The 17,471-nt window shown below is 44.8% G+C and overlaps 1 protein-coding gene across 1 annotated transcript in view; it reads left to right on the top strand.

Annotated features, from left to right (window-relative positions):
- The first annotated feature begins 3,618 nt into the window (after nt 1–3,618).
- CEP120 (centrosomal protein 120) overlaps nt 3,619–17,471 on the top strand; it is a 1,008,936-nt gene continuing 995,083 nt past the window's right edge. Inside the window, exon 1 of the mRNA XM_069625584.1 lies at nt 3,619–3,877. Coding sequence (XP_069481685.1) covers nt 3,829–3,877 — 49 coding nt within the window. The 5' untranslated portion in view covers nt 3,619–3,828. The remainder of the gene's footprint in view (nt 3,878–17,471) is intronic.

Here is a 17,471-nt window from a genome sequence, read left to right as displayed (position 1 = left end):
AACGTATGTTTCTCTCTGGACACGACTATGCCCAAATAGCAGACTCGCACAGGAGTCCATTGAAACCCGCTGATGTTTGAGGGGCATTTGATGGCGACTTGGTGTTATTAATTTTATACCCAGAGTAGCATGTAAAATCGTTTATGTCCTTCATGATGGGTATAAGGTTTGCCTCAGGCTTCCAGATATAAAGGAAAGTATCATCAGCATAGAGGGATATTATCTGCGGTGGGCAAGTAGTTCTGATGCCCCTGTGCGCATGTTTCTTCCGGACAAACTCAGCCGATTGTGAGGGCAAACAATATGGGGCAGAAGTGGCAGCCCTGTCTGGTGCCTCTGCCCAGGGTGAAGAGCGGAAATAGCGTGTGATTGGTGAGAGCCCTCGCACCTGGGTTAGTGAAGAGTAATCAGACATATCTTTTAAAGTACGCCCCCAAGCCAAAGCATTTAAGCATCGAGAACAGTAATACCCAGGAGACTGAGTCGAATGCCTTCTCTACGTCTAGTGCAGCTACAGCTGCATTTGCATTTGGGCAAATCTGTGCCATCACCCCGAATATCCTGGAAGAATTGAGGGCAGTTGACTGCATAGGGATAAAACCCGACTTGTCCGGGTATATCAGGAAAGGCATGTTTGGGAGGAGTCCAGTTGAGAGGATTTTAGATTATAGCAAAATATTTTGACTCAGTATTTATAAGTGAGAGGGGTCTATTTGAGGACATATCGTGGGAGAGACGGCGAGGCTTTAGAGGTACAGTTAGTATAGCTTCACACATTTAATCTGGGAGTATACCTCGGTCTATAGCCTCATCCCACAAGTTCAGCAAAATGGGGGCCAATTTCTCGTGACATACCTTATATAATTCAACACTGAGACCATCGGAACCGGGAGCTTACCCGGAAGCCAAGGCCATGATGGCGCTGGTTACCTCTTCGAGGGAAATCGGCAGGTCCGGTGTGGATCTGACCTCGGGCGAGAGAACAGGAAGCTGTAGTCCATGTAAATATTTATATATTTCCTCTGCAGATCTCTCGTCACGATTAGAGTATAGTGCTGTATAAAACTGTGTAAATGTGAAATGTATTTCTCCCTCCTGGTTCACCACCTCCCGCTGTGTTGTTTGAATACCAGCAATAGGACTTCGATAGCTTTCCGCCTTCAGCATATTGGCCAGGGACTTGTCCGCTTTGTTACCCTCACCATACCTGTGGGCCCTTACAGGGGCAGTCATATATTTCAGAGTCAACATTGACCATTGGTGCAAAGTAGTTGGACAGTGCCTTCCCCGCAGCTCGATATGACCCATTGCCTGGGGCAGCACTCTGTACAGTTTATGGACGTTGCTGCCCACATAAAACAGCCGGAGTGTCTTCTTTTTTGCATCATCTGTTACTTCGGCCACTTCAAAAAACATGTCTAACCTTTCCAGCCAGTGCACCCAGGTTGGGCTCATGGTATCTGGATTCGCCTTCATATCAAACTCTGGCACTGGGTGGCTGTGAAACGACGTGCCTACAGGCAGCACTATGACCCTTGGGCTCGGACTCGCCGTCTACAAGTAGAGAAGTCCTGGTGCTGTGGGCCCAGCCGCTTGGGCATTGGCACCTCTGCCACTGCTGGCAAACCCGGAGCCCTGCTGCATGATGGGCCCTTGCTGACCTTCTTACTGTGCAGCAGTAGTCCCGTGAGACCCCTTTTACCCTGTTGCACCAGCACCCTCCTGCGGGCCGCAACAGAAGAGGCCAGTGTGTTTGGATGCTGCCCCAACTGACTGCGCTGGGTGCCACTGTGCTTGGTGCCAATTCCAAGCAGATGGGCAATGGTGCCGGGCTCCCTTGATGGTAATGGTAAGGATAATTTGCCCCCGGAACGGGCCGCGTGTGTCCTTGGCAGTTCTGCACTGCGGGCAGCCACCCTCGCCGCCTTCTCCTTACTTCTTTTTTTCCCCCTTATTGGGTTGGTGTGTGCACGAAAGCACAGAGAGCTGCACTACTCTCCTGCGGCACCTTCGGGGTAAGTGCCACCATACGCCATGGAGGCTGGCCGCATGCAGCAGTGTTCCTGATTCGGGAGCTCTGCACCACAGGGAGCCAGCGTGTGCGCCGGGGAGGCCTGCACACACACAGGTACTTTAAGACCCTTGATGCTAGTTGTTAAGGGCTCTGGGGTGGCTTGAACCACACTCATGCAAACACAATAAGTGGACACAGAGTCAGCGGGAGCATGAAAGCAACTGGCGAGCGGGAAGCTCGCCCTTTTTATTAACCAATTACATTTGATCGCAGCCATCCTGGTAAGGGACGTGCAGTGATCACTTGGGCAGCAATACATGACAGCACAATACCTTGCTTAAATCACAACAGGGTGGTCCCGTTGGCAGACAGGCCGCCCTGATCAGTGCTGGGGGAAACCAGCGTATTCTTCTGTTGACATTGTTGCGGGTTGGCTTGTGGGCCCACGGACCAGCCCAACCAGTGCTGGGGGCACTCAGCAGTTTCGCCAGTTTCCGTGGTCACACAGCAGATGTCAGTTGCCAGGGTCTCCCAGACTTGCAACTGAGCTGTGAACACAGAGCTGGACAGTGGCCTAGGGGCACAAAGGTTACACACACAAACCTGTGATCACACAGATTCATGGGGGAGGGGCGAGCTGCCATACCATGATCACAGGGCATCAACCTCATACATGCCAACATTGGGACGTACCTGGGAGGGAGATTTACCCAAGGAAATCGGGAGACATGCATTTTCCCATAGGAATGCATTGGGGCTACGGTTATTTTAGGCGTGAAAAATAGCAATATTTTTCACTGAAAAACGGGGACTCTTCTGCCTAAATCAGGAGGGTTGGCATGTATGCAACCTGCATGCCAGGGTAGCATTACCATGATCACAAGACATCAGCCTGAGGGCCTATTAAATGAGATACAAGACAGAAGTGCCATTCATGGGGTCTGCCACAGTTCGTAATGCATGCAGGCTCAGGCTTCTTTTATTGGGAGCCAGTCATAACACAGTCATGACACACTCTTAAAGCGGACATTTTACCACACTTATCCAGCCCTGTGTTTTTTTTTGTGCCTCTGGGACCTGTAGTCTGACCTTTATAATGGGAAAAGCAGAACTACAAATCACACAATGCAAAGGAAAAAAACAATACTGGATAAGGACCTACTAATTGGACTGGGTCGTGTTGGCAACTAGATGAGTTGTGAAAAACAATTCCTGCTTTTGGGTGAAATTGTCCATCTTCGCACGGGTCCAACAACTTTCATTCATGTTGAAAATCATAAGGAGTTTTAAATGACATTAGACATTGTCAACCTATTCTGTCTAAATCTGTAAAGAAGTACAAACCAATACATAATTATAAATAGAATATAAAACAATATAATGCACTTCTAACAGTCAGGCTGTATTTTCTAATCGTTAAAAATAATCTTTACATGAAAACGAAATGCTTTATAAGACGGATACAGCACTAGTTTACAGCGTGTTGCCAGCTCGTTACTTCCATTCTAATATGGCCACCTTATAGTGCATTGCCTGGTGTAGACGAAAGAGAGGGGCTTCCGACGTTAGCCCGTTGTCAGTTTCACTGCAATTGTTTCTTGGTCCCTAACGCCCTGTCAAAGCTATGTCTCCTGGTCCCTGGTTGCTAGGCGGAAGTGTAGCGTTGCATGTTTAAAGAGGTAAATCGGCGGTAAAGGTAGCTGCTGTGGCGCGGCCAAACCAACGGTGTCCGCTAAATTGCCAGACGCAGGATTATAGAGACGCACCGCCAGCTGTACCGAGGAGGAACTGCAAGGAGCAGAGCTCCAACAGCCATGGCTTCCAAAAGCGACCCTTTTCTGATCGTGGCTTCAATTCTTGAAGGTGGGTGCTCCGCTGTCAGAGAACTCGGTCTCTTGTTTACTAGTGAGATTAATAGGCATGTCCGGGAGCCTTCTGCGTATAAGTGCCCCTTTCGAGTCTGGGCAGATGAAGGTGTGCATGTTATGTTTCTCTGAAGAAAGCGGTTAACAGTTTAGCTAATCGCCCGATAGCAGCCATCGCTTTACATGTATAGTGGTCAATTTTACAATGCTGTGCTTTACCTCATGATGTGCATTAGCTATATTCTGGAGGGGACCTGTGCAGTTCCCAGGTGTACATTATTTGTTTTATGTTGCAGAAGGTGGGTTACTGTGTCGTTTGCAGACAGTAGAATTGGTTCAGCAAAGATCGTACAAACGGGTGGGAGAACACCGTGTAGAGAGCTGGAGGACAGTAAACAGTTGATGCTGTCATGCTGGTGCAACTGGCTTACTTTGGCAGCGAAGTGCCAAGGAGCTATAGGTCTGAGAGAGGCAGGGATTTAATTGGGAGGGCTGAGCCGAACCACGGGGTCTATCCCTGGATGCAAGGACCAAACGGCAACTGAGCGAAGAAAATCAATCCGTAAAAATTGAAATATTTTGCAAATCAAATAAGTGATGGCTACCACATGCTCCAGGAACACCACCTATGCAATGTAATGCTTCATGTGCAGACTGTAATTAAATCAAACATGAAAGCCCCAAACTCTCATGTCATTAATCAGAGCCCCAAGTGCCTGAGGAACAGGTGTTTGAGAACAAGAAAACAACCACTGAACATTGACTAAAAGGGTACAATAAAGAGAAGTCGAGCACTCTCGCCATGTTTCTATCTTCCATAAATAACCGGTGCCTTGGTGTAAAACGTGTTCTTTATGTGGGGCAAAAGACTAACATAGGGGGAGGCACCTAACGTGGGCTGCAACAACGAATTCGGAAATGGCACGCTTTGCTCGTGCATAATATGTGACAGCCTCTCGTGTACCCTGGTCTGAAAATTCTCCTCCTCTGCACAGTATCTCACGTGCCCTACCATCTCATCGTTTGAACGATCTTACCCTTTGCTCTCTCTTTCTCTCCTTATGGATCACTATCATCCTCTGCAAGATCTCAACCTATGCACAGTACGACCCCTAGCCATTGCACTGTTTTCAGCTGTTGAACTAGCTGCATCATCTCGACCGCTGTATCCCCTCATCCTCCACGCTGTAACTCTTTGCATTGTGTCTTTGTAATACTTCACTCTCCTAGTGGGCCTTTCCCCCGTGTAATACCTCCCTCTCTAGCAGACCATCTACCCCGTAACCTTTGTAACACACAATGCTTTGCTGCAATTTACTGATGGTATCGTTTTTCGATGATTCACCCTGGTACATTAGGTAACCGCCTAATGATGGCAAAAATAGTAATGAAATGTAACTGGGTGACTCAATCACCCACTATTGACATTGGCTGTCCTTACACATGGAGGCACAGATAAGAATTATAGATTTTGTTTAAGATGCTATTTGTCAACTCAAATACGCTTTACTAGTAGTAGTAGTAGTAATAAACTTTATTTTGGCACATGGCCATAAATGTACAAAAATGAGAAACCATAATAAACAGACAAGATAGAATTAAAAGTTGTAAATTAGTTTGTCCAGGTAAAATTGGCAGAAAGGCAACTTAAGAACCTCAGTAAATCAGATCTCAACTAACGGACCCGCATCAGATTAATTACAAAATGTCATTGATGTAAATAGGTCAAAACAATCAAATAAAAAAAAAAAAACCAATAAGTGACAAGCCGATTAAACAAAAGATTTCCTCCTTAGGAGCCAGGCTCTTTTCAAAAATTGTGATTGAGCCTGCAGCTCGGCTTTCTTTTTGTTGCATAAAAAGAACTTTAGTGCCACCGTGATACTCGTTTTACTATATTTTTTATAAAGCAGGCAATCCACTTATGCTGCAGACTCCTGTACATGGTGCAGAGAAATAAGAAGTGTTTTAAATCTTCACCCCCTTTCTCACAAATTTTGCAGCCTGTCTCCTCTGCCTCTGTAGCCTATGACCACCGTGAGTGGGAGTATCCCTAGTCTAACTTTCAAAATGGGGTTCGTGCCTCCCTGTATTCGTGCCTCCCTGTATTCAATAAGTGTTAAATACTTTTCTTGACCAAAGGAGTGTTTCAGCTCAAGATACACCGCCTTTGTATCAGCCGGGCCGATCTCGAGAACCTTGATTTATACTACCAATCCTTGTACTTCTGCTTAATATGCGCTTTAGTAATCCTGAGTTTCTTGGTGTGCGACGGTGGCGATTGAGGGGACGCCAAGCTTTACACTCCAATCAGTTACATGGCTAACATGGAAACGTTCTTGCACAAGAACGTCCAGGAGAGCTACCTTTTCTAAGCGCTAAGGGAGCGCGCTGCGCATAGCTTGTTAAATTACAACAGGGGACGTAACTTGGCATCGTACACAAAGTCGTCCACTCCAAACGGCAATTCTAGGGAAAGAGACATTTTACTCTGAGACTTAGAAAAGTCTGCATACTGGCACATTAAGGCTTTTAAAATTTTAATGCATGTTTGGCCTGAGAAACATCAAAGCTCTGAAAGTCACTGCTAAACATCTGTTTTAAATTAAAGGCAAAGTATAATTTGTTTAGCCATGTATGCCTTTGTTGCTTGGCGACTAAAGGTTCCTATAATAATAGTAATCAGCATGAACGAATAAAGCACTCCTAGAATGCTCACTATGTCCTTCTCTTGTGTGATGCAATGCTAAATGCTTGCGAACAAGCTGAGCACTGCATTGGCTGCCCCCAATTCCACAAGGAGAATTTAATAACTAATCAAAGGGGCAATGCCGACATTTGCCTTTGCAGGGAAGGCTCTTGCAGCTGACCGAAGTTGTTCATTTTTATTTCCCACTTCTGTGATGTCTTGGAGAGATTTTATTTCCCCCTAGTGATGAAACCCTCATTCCCATGTTGAAAACAAAATGCCAGTAACAATCTTGTTCTCAAAGGATGAATGATCAAGGGTTCGGCAGCAAGTAGGGCTCATGGCCGTTGTTTCAGCAGGCAACTTGATCGAAATGAGGGTCCTGTTCAATTTACCACTTTGAGATGAGCAACCCTGAGCCTAGCGTGGCTCGCCCAACTCTAAGGAGATGTTACTGGTGAATGGGTGCATGGCATTCATCAAAGGGGAACCTTTATTTTAAAAATATTTGGCCAGTAAATTATTAGCATGTGGAAAGCATGTTGGGGTGCTAATGATGTTCCCACTGAGGCCTGATGCCTGGTGTTAGTACCCCGGGAAAGCATGCCGAAGTACTAAGAGTATTGGCCGAACATTAAAAAAATATTTTATGAATGGATGTACCTGGCTGTCTGACCGTTTGTCAAATGACATGCTATCTGACGCAAGATGGCCACCATGAGAGGGGCTTGGCAGAGGGTCCCTTGTTCCCATGCATGTGGTGTTATCGGGAGGAGGAGGAGGCGAGGCTCTGAGGGAAGTGTGGGCAGTGAGTTAAGTGCAGGGGTGCCTGTGGGGTTGAGTTTCTGGAATGGGTAGAAAGGGTGGGGATTGGTTGTAAAAGGAGACTTAGTGTGGTGTGCAGGGAGGGCAGCCTTAAGCTCCCTGTGAACATGGTTGTTCATAGTTGTGTTTTTATTTTTTTATTTTTAATTTTTTTAGCCCAACGTTGGAGAGATCAGATGGGTTAGCTCCATACGCCAGGTCCCAATATGCTTTTTATTCTTTTTTTTCCTTTCAGAAAGAAAGTACGTTTACAATGTTGTTGCAGAAGGTGGTCACCAAGTCTTGGGGCAGAGGTCTGCAGCCTTGGGCTCAACATATGGTTGGGCTAGGACTCCCCCACCCCTAGCCAGCACAGTCAATAGTGTGGGAATTATGAGTGGTAGCCCAAAAAATCTGGAGAGCTGCATGTTGCAGAACCCCTAACCTAGGGAGATAATGGAGGGTGTTGAGAAAAGATGTCTGTAAAAATGGACCATATGGTAAATGGTGTAGACATGCGAGAACGCTATATAGACAACTGGAGGATAGTGAACTGCTCAAGCTGGTGCAACTTGTTTGCTTTGGCAGCGAGAAGCCAAGAAGATGTTGAACAGCTGAGTGTTAAGTTGAGAGACTGAGGTCTAGTTCCACAGCATTGATTCCTAGCTAGGCAGGGCTTCCTTTATGTTTCTCTTTTCTAATGTCTTCATTAAGTTTTAACATTTTAAGAGATTCAATATGAAATACAAACCTTTACTGCCCAGCAGAGTTAACACAAAAACATGATTTGTTTTGAAACCTCTTGTGTATATATAGAATCGGTACAATAGTGAGCATTCACTTCATCCCCCTTCTACATTCCACACCTCCAATGCATATTCTCATTGGCTTCCCATCCGATTTTATAAAGCACTTGGGTCATGTTAAGGATTTCAATCGGGCGACACACACCTTGGTTTCAGCCTAGCATGTAGTGCACAACTGAGATGCCGTTTTCTTTATTTTATGTGAATTCAATTTGAGATCATATACAACTCGTATCATACCCCCTTTTGCTCATACCCTGGGTGTCAAAGGACCATGAATCAGGTAGGTTGGTGAAAATACAATATTTTATTTGTTTTTAAAATTCAAAGAAATCATACAATTGCAATATGGGGCAGCAATATGGGATGAAAATGTAAGCAATGCACTTAATTAACCTTCTCCTAGAACATGTACAAAGCACAAGTGAGTAAGAGCACTTTTAGAATTAGGATAGATAGTTAGGATTTCCCTCTGCAATGTTCCCTCAACCCACAATTAATAAAATTCGGATTTTTTTTTAAACCCTTTGCAAAGGCCGAAAATAACACTCTAATTTCAACTAATAATGAATCTATGGTTAAATTATAATATACATATGTTTTATCAGGATAGGATGTATGTTGCATCACTGGCAATCACAAGGCAAGGCAATCACAAGGCAAGGGATCAGCAAAAGGCATACAAGTGGAAAGTTTAGAACATGCTGCAGCCAAATGACACCTTGGAAAACTTGCAATTTACCTAATTCCCATTTGAAATGCCATAAACGATTTCTATGAAAAACGGGTGAAATACTCTGATTTGCAATGCGGTTTTTGGGCTGGGGGAAAGATATATATCACAGGGACAAGACAGCAGTGAAAGGAGGTATCTAGCTAAAAAACTGGATGAGATATGCAAGATAGAAAAAGGGTCGATTTGAGTTAAATGAAGACGTGAAATGGGAAAGAAAGATCAGTTGAGACAAGAACAGGTTTACTTTCGATTAGACTATTCAGACTACACTGCCAAAGAGGGACACAGTAAGATCCAAGGTTGAATCGAAACTTCAACCTTATCACCCCAGCGTCCAACCCTAAGTGGAAACTATTCTGATCACTGAAAATATGACTAGGGGCTTAGGATTTACACAAGACAAAATTAATAAAGAGATGGCGCTAGCATTTTAGAAAGCTGAAAACGGGTACATGAAAGCAAATCATACAATGAAATTATGGGATTGGCTAACGCCGAATTGTTTTTCTTAACAATGTGGATACGAATGACAAAAGAAATCAGTCTCTGGTTATGATGAGACAGGGAATCTAAGGTATTAGTTAACATTGAGGTTTTTGTAGGTTGAAGAAAACCCTCCAAAAATGTTGATACCAATGAATGTTACCTCTTGAATCTATGAGTTGTTCTGAAAATTGAATTATTGGATATAATTGTACATATTTCCTTTGCATTTATAGAAAATTGTTGATCGTTGAATGAATTATTGCAGTCCCTGAAGAAGAGAATTTATCCATCATGAAAAATAAATCCTCTTTAAGAACAATTTATTTTGAAGTCGTACCAAAATTATTTGGCCTAAAGCCTTTTCTAAACAAACAGATATTTTGAATTGTATGAAACCTGTCTACCTTATATATACTGAATCTCTTTTATGAGACATAATTCCATTGAGCTTTTTTAGCCATATATAGTGTGCAGGGGACGCGAGTTACCAGAGTGCAAACTTATTTTGTCTTGGTTTGTATGTACAGCCCATATGCCAGGGCTGCCAACTTTCTCCCCTGCACCTTGAATCATCCTAACAATAACCCTCTTTGTTCCAAAGAGTTAAAATATTCAACCTATACTAACTTACGTGATAAAGATAGCTCAGTGTGCTTGGTGTTTACACTTCTCTTTTTGTTACACTGGATACTAGAGGTCAGCGGGCATGCATGTAGTGGGCAGCAAGCCAGTCTGATTTCAGGATGCAAAGGGTACCACTGCTTTCCCCTTTTTGTTAATGGGATATGAGTGTTTTTTTTCTGGATCAATGGCCTTGCTGGAGTAGGAATCGGCTATGCTTGGGTTTTGCAGTGGGCTCTGGAATAGGGCTGAAAGGGGCCCTTAAGGGACCCTGACGTCTTTGGAAACAAGGTGAGTCACCACACACGATAGAGACGCCAGACATGAGGTTGTATTCCCAAAGCTAGGGTTTTATTGCAAAGCAAAAGTCTCAGTTGGCCAACTCGGTCTCAACGCCCCGCAACGTGTATCTCTAGACCTCGAGGGACGCAAGAGAGCGAATTACGTACATCAGTTACATATATACAAAATGCATATCAAACAATCAGCTATGACATGGTTAACACCCCTCTTCATTGGGTTTCTTTGAACTTGGTGTGATGATGGACATCTCCGACCACTATGACACCCTCAAACATCTATTCTAGTAACAATTTGCAATCTGTGAGTGCGTAGGCATCTTTCGGTTATTGAATAGAACATGGCGCTTCTGTTCTTGGAAGCGAACTACATACAGAGGGAGTTGCATTCCAGACCTTGCTATCTATCAATTGGGAGCCGACATGCTCTAGCGGGCTCGGAAAGGGGGGCCGTTAGAAAAGCATAATTCAAGCCTTTAGCAGTATTATTCTAACATATTCTACCATATAACGAGACTGGCTGGCAGCTGTGAAATGATTAAATGCCCTGCGGCTCTGCTTCAAGGCTACATTAAGGAGGGAGCCGGGCATTCTTCCTGGCGCTGCCTACGTTTGTGTTTCAGCGATTCTCTCAGCCCTGTGGCCTTGTCCTTTTCATATACAGACAGCAATGTTCCACAGTCGAGGAGTGTAAGCGGAAAATATACTGCGAAGCAATAGGAACAGAAAGCAATGAGCAATGGTTAGAAAACAAAATGGCGATTCTTGTTACATCAAAATGGCTGTTCATTAGAACACTCGAAAACCTATATTTGTCGTATCGTGCATGAGACGATTGGCCCACGGCCACCAAAATAAGTTTGCGGTCTCGAATTAGATTTCTAGACTGACAGGGTCAGGAATGCTTTGGCCTGGTAGGGAAAATCTGGATTCAGCAAGATGAATGAAGATCAGGAATGCAGCGCAGGAATTCAGGAGAGGGTCTGTCTAGAGTTCTGCTAGGGGCTCATTTTATAAGGCATAGTGACATCATAGTGTATGGTGGGGCAGGCTTAGCTAAGAACGCCTCAAAAACTGGATTGGACAATCAATGTTGGTTGCCTCCTCTAGGATGTGACTTAGTTTAGGGGTTGTACTTTACGATGTACAAAGCCTTCCCACAGTCCTTTTTGACCAAAATCAGTCATAACATAATTTACACATTTGTACAGCCGTGGCACAATAACTAATCACATGGGCAGATTATATATTTTATGTAGAGCATAGCAGTCCAATCCTCACAGTTGTGGGACCTTGTTTCGCCCTTCCACCATTTTTTTTTCACGCTTTTCAGTGAGAATTATATTTCTTAAAATTCTATAACTTTATACATGGTTGTGGCTTATCATTAGGCATGTAAGTATTAAAATTCGCAATGGCATTAATACCCAATTATCTGCCATTTCTATTCCCAAGGGGTCAGTGAATGCTACAATGTCTTAAATTATAAACCACAAAATCACATTTAAACAGTGACATTTTCACATTTTTGCATACTCCTGCTGCAGAGATAAGTCTTCAAAGTTTTAGCATGCATGCTCTTGGAACTGGCCTTGCCACTCAGATTGTATGTATCCTGTAATATTTCAGCAGGCAGGAGCTCCTGTGCACACAGCTCAATGTCTTCTCTGAAAGCAAAACAAAAGACCGCCAATTTTTTTTCTTCTTTTTTTTTTTGTTTTAATGATTATTAGTTTCAACAGTCGTCAACAACAGGGGAATAGAACCAGGTAATCATGATATCTTGATTGCAGTGACTTGCCATTTTCATTTCCAAGAGACAAAAAAAGTCGGGTACTTTGTGTGGCTTCTGCACCTTGAGGGATGCGCATTAAGTTCTGCGGTTTTGTGAATTTCAGGGAGTGGAGAGGATCAGTCGGCAAGTCACAGCATTCATGTTTGCAGGTATTCACATAAAATACTGTGAACCACGCTGAAGCATTAAAGTCCTAATTTCTTAGCTGTAGATGGCTGATTAAACAAGAGTAATGTTGAATTTGAGGCTTTGCACAGGATCCCAGCCTGTGTGCGCCTCATAACTTCATTGCTGCACCCGCGCACAGCAGCTCTGGTCCAAAAGGATGACATTAGAGATCATCCTGGAGTCATCCGATCATTGAACTGCATTAGAGGCCATTCTCACATCAGATGTCATCGAGGTCTTAAAGTCATCAGAAAATATTTCAGAATTGTTACTCGTGATTTGGGGATGACTTACTGATTACTAGGAAGAGCATAATTTCAGGAAGCTTTCTTCCTGATTACTTTGAGAGCATAATGCTCTGTTAAGTTTCAGATGATTTAAGGATGATTTGCTGATTATGACACAAGTAATCAGCTTTTGGAAATGTACAAGTGTGCTGGATGATGTTAGAATAATTTGTTGATGAACACCATTTTGATATTGGATTTCTTTCAATTGTATGCAAAGAACATAACTTGTATATTTTCTGTAAAATGGAATAGACGCATGTAACGCTGTTAAACCTTTCAATAGGGATTGCACTTAAAAGTTATATATTTGAGAGACATTGTTTTGTTTAGTAATATCCGACTGATGGATTTAATTCCAAATCAAATGTGTTCTTTTTAGTAAATTCTCAATGTCAAAGTAAAACCATGTTCAAGGTATTTATTACTATAGCCTGCTAAAGCAGCTGACCCTGACCTAATCTGACTATCAGTTCTTGTATACACATCTGTTCAATAGTTTTACAAAGCAGCATGGTTCTGAATAGCTATGTATTTCTTTTTGTTTTAATGAACTAGTTCTTAACAGAAGAAATGTGCCAATGATGGATGCATTACCTCTACTAGCACTCTTATCAATTATTAGTATGTAGGTCCTTCATGCTACAAACATATTTATCGGCCCTTACATTATCACAAGGACTGGCAAGTGTTTTAGAAAATTGATGGTGATAAGTATTTATATTTTTGATGTTTTATAAGGATTGCTTTGCAAAAGGCTGCTTCAAAGCAGTTTTGGGGAAAGATGGGTAGGCGAAAACAAGGAATAGGGGGCCTTTCATGACCCACTGTGCAGGCAGCTTACAAGGTTAAAGATGCTATATTTCAACACCATCCTACACATGTGTCCTATCACCATTTCTTCATAGGATGTCAGCCAGGAAATGGGGAAAGAGATGGGGAACAGCAAAAGATGATTCCTGAATGAACCTGGTGCACATGTGCAGACCTACCAATGCAGTGCTTCTTCTCATGCACTCTCCAGAATCATCCTGCCACTCCTTTTTAGTTTTGACTATTAGGTGGTGCTAAAGCGCCATCTATTAGCTGGAACTATTGCATTACAGCTAGGGGGAGATGGCAAATGAAGGACACAAAGCTTGTAGGTGTGTTTAGTTATTTACTCAACAATTTGCTGCTCATGGCCATGCCATTACTACCCGCTTCTGCCCAAAACACATCATACTGGGATCTCTTTGTGCTATCTTATCAAGCCATACCATCAACCTTTGCACTCAAAGTTCCTGAGTTGTTATTTCAAAGCAGTCTTCTGAGAGTTAATGGCTTAATTGTAATTGTGAACCCGCTTCTCGTCACCCTTCAGCCACTTGAATTATGAGCAGTGTGTCCTTCACTGAAGCAGTGTAAAAAAGTGGCCCGCTCCCACAAGTACGCCACTGCAGTCAGCACCAGCCTAGCACTATCCCTGTAAGGGCTGTACCGGGGACTCCCAGGACACGGAGCAGCCTCAACCTCCCCCTGCACCTCAGGGGCTTTGGAGGTCGCAGCTACACCATTGGTTTGGGTGATGGTGGCTGGTATGAGATGCTTAGTTGATGTTGGATGGTGTGGTACTGATGTGAGGTTGGGTGTTGGGGTGACGTGATAAGGTCCCAAGGCGAGGTTGGACGAAGGGAGCGGGGGGAGGGTGCTGATGTGAGATGCTGGAGGTTGAGTGGTGAGGGCACTGGGGTGAGCTAGTGTGATGTTGCACTCATAAGAGGTGCTGGGGTGAGGTTGGTTGCTGGGGTTTCTGGAGCAGCCTTGTAAATAAAGATGACCGTTTTAAGAAACATGGAACATTCTACTCAGTAGTCAAAATACAAACTAAGCAAAAAGCACCCACAAACTGTGATACAAATCTGTTTCAAATTGACAGATATTTATAAAAGAACTAGGTTTTTGAGGGTTTCTGAAATGTATAAAGATTAGGTTCAGTTATGTGTGACTCTGGAATCTTGTTCCAGGGACTTTTACCGTAGACAGAAAAGCTTCTTTCACCAGACTAGGTTTAATTTAAATCTAGCTGGAGTAGGCAACATTAAAGTGGAGGCACGATGGATGGTAGGGGTCAAGAAGCAGTCTGCTCGTTAAATAGCTTGGGTGTCTTTCAGTGGATACGTTGATGAAGGCACAGTGTTTATTTTGAACACAATCATAGCAGGAGCTGGCTGCCAATGCTATTGTCGCCAATGGGAATGATGCAAGCATGGATGGGGAGGTTCACTACATTTCTTGTGGTATTCTTTTGAAGGATTTGTAATTTGTGACTGATTTTGGAGGACCGCCATAGAGTGAGTTGAAATCTGTGTTGTAATGCTATGTCATAAATTCAGAATGCCCTGACCCCAGGATTCCAACTAGAATGTGCCTTGTTGAAGGGGTAGCTGGACACTGGGGGCCTGTGAGCTGCTGTTGTACCTACCTACCTCTGGAAATAAACCCTTCCCTTTATTGCTTGGAGTGGATTATTCACAACTCTGAACTTTGTACAGATGATGGCACGAGCTATCACAGCCAGATAGTATTGAGAAAAAAAAGACAAATATGCTTGAATAATCTTAATTGGAGGTAGAGCTAACGGTCTGTTTTTTTATTAATCTAATGAGAAGTCTAAATACCTAGTGATTTAAACGTGTTTACTGTGGGAAGGGTACAAGCTTCATAGCTGAAGGAGGAGGGCAGTGGAGATGGAGATTGAGTAATGGAATGAGAATGAACCAGGAGACGTTCAGTCTTAGTGTTGAAACTAAGCCAGTTATTGGGCATTCAAGTCTTCACCCAAGTCACGATATTAGACAATGTGTTGTTGTCATCAGCAAGATTGCCGGTAGCTTTAAAAAATGACTGGGTTTCATCGGCATAATGGTGGAAGTCATATTGGCAAGAAGATCCTGGAGTGGCTTGACATGCATGTGAAAAAAGCAGCAGTGCGGTGCAATGCGGGGTGGGGGGGATGCACAGCAACCAAGATGGCGGCTCGTGTTTAGAGCTCCGCACATGGCGAGAGCCACCAACGTGAAAAGAGCTTCCACATGCATTTTCCTGTAAAAATGGCGTGATCCACAGCATCCTTACTGGCTCACCCACATTCTGAAATATTTACTGCTCCGATCGGCGATATATGAGGTGAGGAGTGAGCGGCTGCCATCCTGAAGCAGACTATCAATGGGAGGAGCTGCGGCCCGTTTGGCTCTGTCGCACTATGCGACTCGGCTGCCTCACGGCTGGCCGACTCCCTGCTGGTGCGCCAATGGCAGCGATTGCACTGTGGTAGGGCGGTCGTTGCCCCCCTTGCTAGTCGAAGCACTTTGACCAGAGGCTTGCCACCTCCGACACTGCACTTGCTGGTGGACTGGGGCATCCCTGACTGTGGGGGATACCTTGTGGACCTGATTGTGCAGTTATTGGCAAAATCCTTTTGCCCACACAATACTTGGGCTTGGGGCCCCACACCCGTAGGCAGACTACTGCGCAGGGCTGGGCGCGACACATGCACCACGTCCTGCAGCGCTCCACTATACTCCCTGTGAGGGACACCGCACACCCCCTTGGACCACCACCAGTTGGGGGTACGGTCTGCTGCCTATGGCGGTATTTGCACTAAGGGAGGGCGGCCGTCGGCCCTTATCCGTGCCAGAACACTTGAGCCAACGGCTGGCCACATCCAAACTGCACTGGCCCCTCTACTGAGGCGTCCCTGACTCGGAGTCCTTGCATGCAAAACTGCGCAGATCTTGTAAGATTGACCTCCCCTCCCATACCTACCTGCAGACTAATACGCCAGCTTCAGCGACTAACGCACCTGACTTGCTGCATCACTCCCCAAGTCTCTCTGTGAGGGACACTGCACACACACCTGGATCACCTATTGGGGTGCGGTCTGCTGCTCTGCCACCTGTTCCTGTGGCCACCACGATTACTGGCAATACTGTCATGCTTCTGGGATGTGTGCATAAATCCATCTGTGTGACCAGTGTGATTCCCTGGGGCAGGGGGTGGGGAGGGTTGGTGCCTGGAGACAAATTGGAGTTTGTGACATCCACACCTTAACCTGTTGACACACTGCCACCGCCAGCACGTAACATCCCACCTGCTACTGGCAACCACTTCGTCAGAAAGGCCCGCCCCTTGTCATACCGCAAAAGATGACTAAAGGGAATTCCAAGAACCAGCGCTCCATGAATCGGTATACCAAATCTACAGCCTTGACTCCAGCTATTCCCATACCAACGGAGTTTACAGAGACCCAGCAAATGATGGCATGCATGCAGGAGGGGTTTGCCAAGGTACATAGTAAACTGGACGATATGACCAAGACACGTATGGATAAGACGGGTCAACGTCTGGAAGAAGCCAAGACTAGAGTGGGGACGGTGGAAGATGGATTATCTGTACTCAGAGCGGAACTCCCTACGCTCACCAGAAGAGTGCTCCAGGTGGAAAGGAACGATGACCTGGAATTGAGATCCCAACGGAATAATATCTGCATCATCGTGGTCCCTGAGAGCAACACTGAATCCTCGCTACAACAATATAAACAACCCTGCTACCACTCCTGGGTGAACCGGCACTGTCACCCCAATTCGCCATTGAGCGTGCACATAGATCCTTGGCCCCAAAACCTGGAGCGCCCCCCACGTCCAATCATTGCTTGTATACTAAACTGCTGGGATCGAGATGCTATTCTCCAAGCTGCCCGTGAACAAGGGGATCTGATGCTGGTATCGAGCAGAATCCACATTTACCCAGACTTCTCAGCAGCAGAAAAAGCATCTACGCGATAGAAAATTCCATTTGCACTAGCAGGGTCCTGGTGGCCCTGCTCATCTCCCCTACTATCGGGAGACCGGAGGATGCCT

Source organism: Ambystoma mexicanum, chromosome 6p, assembly GCF_040938575.1.
Source record: "Ambystoma mexicanum isolate Mex_15411 chromosome 6p, UKY_AmexF1_1, whole genome shotgun sequence".
Classification (NCBI taxonomy): Eukaryota; Metazoa; Chordata; class Amphibia; order Caudata; family Ambystomatidae; genus Ambystoma; species Ambystoma mexicanum.
Note: the sequence above shows the minus strand (reverse complement) of the source record. Positions and strands in the feature narration are given on the sequence as shown.